The 5,321-nt window shown below is 43.5% G+C and overlaps 1 protein-coding gene across 1 annotated transcript; it reads left to right on the top strand.

Moving 5' to 3' along the window:
* Nucleotides 4,513-5,067, top strand: LOC8065917 (putative RING-H2 finger protein ATL69). The gene has a single exon (XM_002439379.1). It carries the CDS (start codon nt 4,513-4,515, stop codon nt 5,065-5,067), a length of 555 nt encoding a protein of 184 aa, XP_002439424.1.

Genomic DNA, 5,321 nt, shown 5'->3' on the forward strand with positions numbered 1-5,321 from the left:
TCTCACAATCTTCCAGAAGCCATAACTTTGTCATCCAGACTCCAAATTGAGTGAACAAAACTCCATTCCATGTATCTTGATGAGCTCTTTAACATGTAGTAATCAAAATGAGCAGTTGAAGATGTCTTTTTACCATGTATATTTCCCTATTTCACTTGCACTCACATAATCATCACAACTTGTGGAAATCATTGTGGAAATCGTTAGTAATAAACCCTATGACTATGTTTTGTGTCACTTATTTGACCAAAATAGCCATTGTTGACGATATAAAATGAGGTGTTAAGGACCGTCAACAAAGGGTTGTCGATGCAGCTTGCCTATGGGAGAAGAGGGAGATGGGCAACTACCTTGACATCGTGCAGAGAAGCGCTCGCGCTCGCCGCGCTAGAGAGCCCACACCAGATCCAGATGGGGTGAGGTAGAGGGGTTGCACCACACTAGATCTGGGTAGGATGAATGAGAGGGGCCGTGCCCGCCATGCCGCTGCCAAAGGAGCGCCATGCTTGCCACCCTAGAGAGCAGAAGAATGCATTATCGAGTGATGGAGGAGGCTAAGGGAGAGTTTGGTGTGAATGAAATCCTAGCTAGTTGGTATATACGTTGAGAGCAATATCGGCCACGATGGGTTGTTTGGGCTCTAACTTGAACTAGTATTTTCTGAGGCAGGCTTTATAGCTTGCCCGCCTCGGTTAATACATTAATCGAGGCGTTTGCTTTAGAACAACTGCCTCAGTTAATCAATATTAACCGAAGCGGACGTTGTAAGGGTGCCCGCCTCAGTTAATTAGCTTTGCAAGGCGGTTGTTGTAACCGCCTCGGATAATAAAAAAAGACCACCTCGGTTAATGTGTGCCATTAACTAAGGCGGTTGGAATTATTGCCCACCTCTGAGTGTGTTTTAAAAAGGTCATGGTAAAGATTTTTTGTAGTAGTTGTATCTATGTGATCATAGCAAGACATAGGTTGTTTTTATAAACATTTTTATCTTATTTTCTTGTTGTTGTACTGTTCTAACCATAGGATTGTTTTCTTGCTTGACCATCTTCAGAATGCATGTTATTGTTGTAACGTGCCATGTTGGTCGTGTTTAGACAACGAGGAATACGTTGGGAACCCGGAGTTCTTCGAAGACCAGCAAGAGTTTGCTAACCAAGGCAAGTATAGCATGTGTCTACTTTGATGTGCTATTCACATTTAATCTTCTGCAGGTGTCTAATCTTGATAACCGTAAGGACTTCCTAGATGATGTTGATGACATAGTTCCTTGATACCTTTGGGATATATGCATATTGGTAGCTTGCTAGTAACTAAACATAATCTACACAATGACTAATGGTCTATGGAACGGAAATGTAAACTTGATTAAACGACTGGACTATAGGGCAAAGGAGCATATGACTTCGATCATGATGTCCTAGACCCTCCACAAGGACTTATCTGTTGATAAAAGCTGGGACTTACAGTGCAACCATAGGAGTTACATGACTCTGGTTTTAACTCAGTAATAGGATCCTTTTTTAGCTTGTTAGAGGTTACCTATATGCGACGTAAGAGGGACTTGCCACTTTGGGTATAGGATTGTCCATGATCTTAATGAAAGATTTGTGCCATAGGAAATGGAGATTTCTACATCTGCTTGCCGAGCAAACCTCACGGCCAACAAATCGTGTCTTGAGATACCCGGGGTATCATAATCCCGTTAAGAGGTATCTATTTTAATTAGAATTCATAACTTTTCAAATTACCTCAAGAATATGTATTCTAGTTGTACATACATCATATATAATAAAACAAGAGGGTCATAGAGAGATGATCAGTTTTTACGTTTTCGGAGTGAGTTAGTGAAGGTGGGAACAAATTAGACTGAAACTTGGCTCTTTAATAATACTAGCAAAACATGCCCATGCGTTGCAACGGGGTATAGAATTTATTAATTGATAATTGTACACTTTTTGTAAAATTTAAATGAGTTTAGTCCAACCTTGAATCAAATAAATATAACCCCACCAAAGCAAACAAAACTACCAAACTAATATGGGAAATCACCTTGAGAAGAAATAGAAAAAAATCATATCCCATAAAAAAAAATCAGAAATCTTCATGTACAATGGAGGAAAAAGAGTAAAAAATGATATAAAAATTAAAAGGGGAAGAATATTAGGTAAAGAAAGCATAAAAGCATCACATGAGGGAACAATTCCATCAAACAACACGTCAGATCAGTCCACTTTTATTGTCACTCAGTGCAATTCAAAGCAAAACCAGCGGCACAGTTAGTGACAAAAGCCCACAGCCACAGCCGCCACATAATAATACAATTAATAGGTAACGGTTCTCAACATCCTTTCATCACAGCATTTGTTTGAGACATACATGAGCAAAGCATATGTAATTCCGTATGATTAAGAGGAAGTACCTTGTGGCCAGCATTCATGCATCACAAGAGAAGGAACAGCCGATGAGAGGGCGATCATCTCCAATCTCGCTACACTCCAAGACAAACTCCCCGGCCTGCTTCACGACGAGTTCGGCCTCCGCCTCTAGGTCTTCATCGGAATCCTCATGGCAGCGCTTGGCCATCTCAATCCTGGCCTTGGCACGGGGCAGCGAGTACTGTGCAATGTCGACACGCGCCTTAAGAAGCTCCTGCGTGCCCTTGGTGAAGAAGGGGTACTGGATCTGCTCCTCCTCGCCGGTGCGTGCAGCGTGGTCGTCCTCCTGCGCGCGGAGGAGACGGTCGACCTGGCCATCGGCCTCGAGCCGGACCATGAGGGCTCGGAGGCGGTCGTGGCGCTCCATTTCGCGCTCGCCGAGGCGACGGAGGCAGGCCCACACGACCATGGCGTAGGCGCGGCGCCGCTAGAGGAGCTCCTGCACCGATTGCTCGTGACGCTCCCACGCGGCGCGGTGGTTGTCGGAGACCTCGTAGTTGGCCTCGCCTCCGCCCCCGACGGAGGAAGTGGCGGCGGGTGGACGGGGACGGGGAGCGGAGCCATGGGAGGAGTGGGGGCTTCCTCAATTTGGTAATATTACAACGGAAGAAAAACATCAAATAACCCTAGAAAGTGATGACATAATGTTACATATCTATTTATATTTATCCTTTTTATAAAATTTAAAGTCCATAATTTATTTTATTGATAACCATAACATCTATGGTATTAGATAGTTAATATTTACAATAATATGTAGCTTAAAGACATATTTATTTAATAATAAAAATAGAAAATAGTTAAATCTTATCTCACTCTAATATTACCTCTTAATATGCCTCACTATTATATAAAACATGAGAAGTTTGATGCTAGCATTATTTTTTTAATTTAGATTAGGATTGCTATGAAATATGAATCAAGCATCACATTAAATAGGCTACTATTAAATTTTTATAATTATTGGAGCAAGATAACTACAATTTTAATTTTAGTGTAAAAAGCATAGGCAAGCATTTCCAAAAAAAAGTGTACTAAAATTTGTGATATTTTTTGTTTACTGCATGGATCTACATATGTAGAGATGAACAAAATTTGTTTTATAATTTTTAGATTTTTCTATGAATTACTATGTATTTATTAATTTTTAGCCGATTTAAAAAATAAAAGAAAAGTAAATTGGAGATTTTACATTGGGAGCCCTAGAATTTTTTTTATTTTTTTCTACCTTCCATGGTAACGATTCTGGGATTTTGCATTAAGAACCCTAAAATGTTTTTTATTTTGTTTTTTCCCTTCTAGAAACGTTGGACCGAGGAGGCGATCAGTAACCGAACACGGACAGGATTAGGGGCAGAAGAAAATATTTGGCAAACTGAAATTTTCGCTCTTTATAGATAGGTATAGATATATTATTATTATATCATTATTGATATAGATAAGATATAGATATAGATATACCGGTAGCTCTATTGCTCGAGAAAGATATAGATAGATAGATAGATAGATAGATAGATATAGTCATATAGATAAGTTTAGAGTTACAGGCCGATGGTCAGAGCAAAGACAGGAGGCGCGGTGATCGCAGACAAGACGGGCAAAACATCCTCTATCGGTTTTGTAGCGGAAGGCACAAGTGCCGCGGAGATGTACTTGTGCTGTGGTGGGTGGTCGACGTATTGAACTTGCTCGGCCATCAAATTTCTAACCATTTTCAAAACAAACTCGCTAATCTCTGCAATAAGCCCAGCATTCGAATGATCTGCCGTGCCCTTTCCATGCCTCGGCCCTTAGCCCTTCCTACTCCAGTTTCAACTGCCGCCATGGGGTGTAACCGCAGGTCTCACCTTGTAACGAACTAACTAACCGATTCATCAGTAGCTCAACATCCTCCCTATACAAATAGTTGTGCCAGACTGCCGCCTCGCCAATTTGGCCAGCCGCCAGCCTTTCAGTTTCAACTTTCAAACGAGCACAACACAATCCAAAAAACAAAGTGATAGAGCGAGCGAGGTAGCCAGAGCAAGAGAGAGCGATCAAGAGCAGAAGACGAAAGTGTCAAGGGAGCGAAGGACCGATGGCAGCCGACCTCAGCTATTGGATGGCCATCGCCGGCCGCACCGTGCTCGTCTTCTTGTTTGTCGTTGTCGCCGTGGTCGTGTGCGTCGTCTTCATTTTCGTGTGCACCATCGAGGTCAAGGCATGGTGGCAATCGCCACGGATGCGCCTCTTCAGGCTCGGCGGCGTCACCACCCTGAGGCGGAAGCTGAACTACCCCTGCACCCTGTGCCAAGACAGCATGGAGGCCGGCGACAAGGTCCGCACACTCTCGTGCGACCACGCGTTTCACTGCGGTGGCAGCGTCAAGTGCGAGAAGGACATCGACAAATGGCTTCAAACTGGGCTGACAACGTCCTGCCCAATATGCCGCCAGATTCCCTATCCCGTGCGGCCGTGGAAGCGGCCACCGCCATCGTCGCCAGGACCTTCACCCGAAGTGTCGGCGCCAGCGCTACCGCAGTTACCGTGGATGTCGTCGACGCCGGATTTGGAGGCGCTGCTGCCTCCGGCGCACGACGAGACACTACCAGAGGCGTCGTCATCAGCATCGGCACCACCACTAGAAGCCTAGCACAGTTGACGCCAACGTCAGGGGGAATGTGATTTCAGTATAATCTGTTGGCAGCATTGTTTGCTAATTTCTTGCAGTAGTGCTTGACATCAGTTGCTTCATCATCCGCTAATCCTGTTCTCGAGCGCCATAAAACTGTAGGTTTGGTTTGTGAACATAATCAACATATGGTTAATAGTACTGAATATCTTGTGACCTGCTCGTTTGCTTTGTATCGTTTTTCTTGCATTATAGATACTGCTGGTTTTATACCT

This window comes from Sorghum bicolor, chromosome 9 (assembly GCF_000003195.3).
Source record: "Sorghum bicolor cultivar BTx623 chromosome 9, Sorghum_bicolor_NCBIv3, whole genome shotgun sequence".
Taxonomy (NCBI): domain Eukaryota; kingdom Viridiplantae; phylum Streptophyta; class Magnoliopsida; order Poales; family Poaceae; genus Sorghum; species Sorghum bicolor.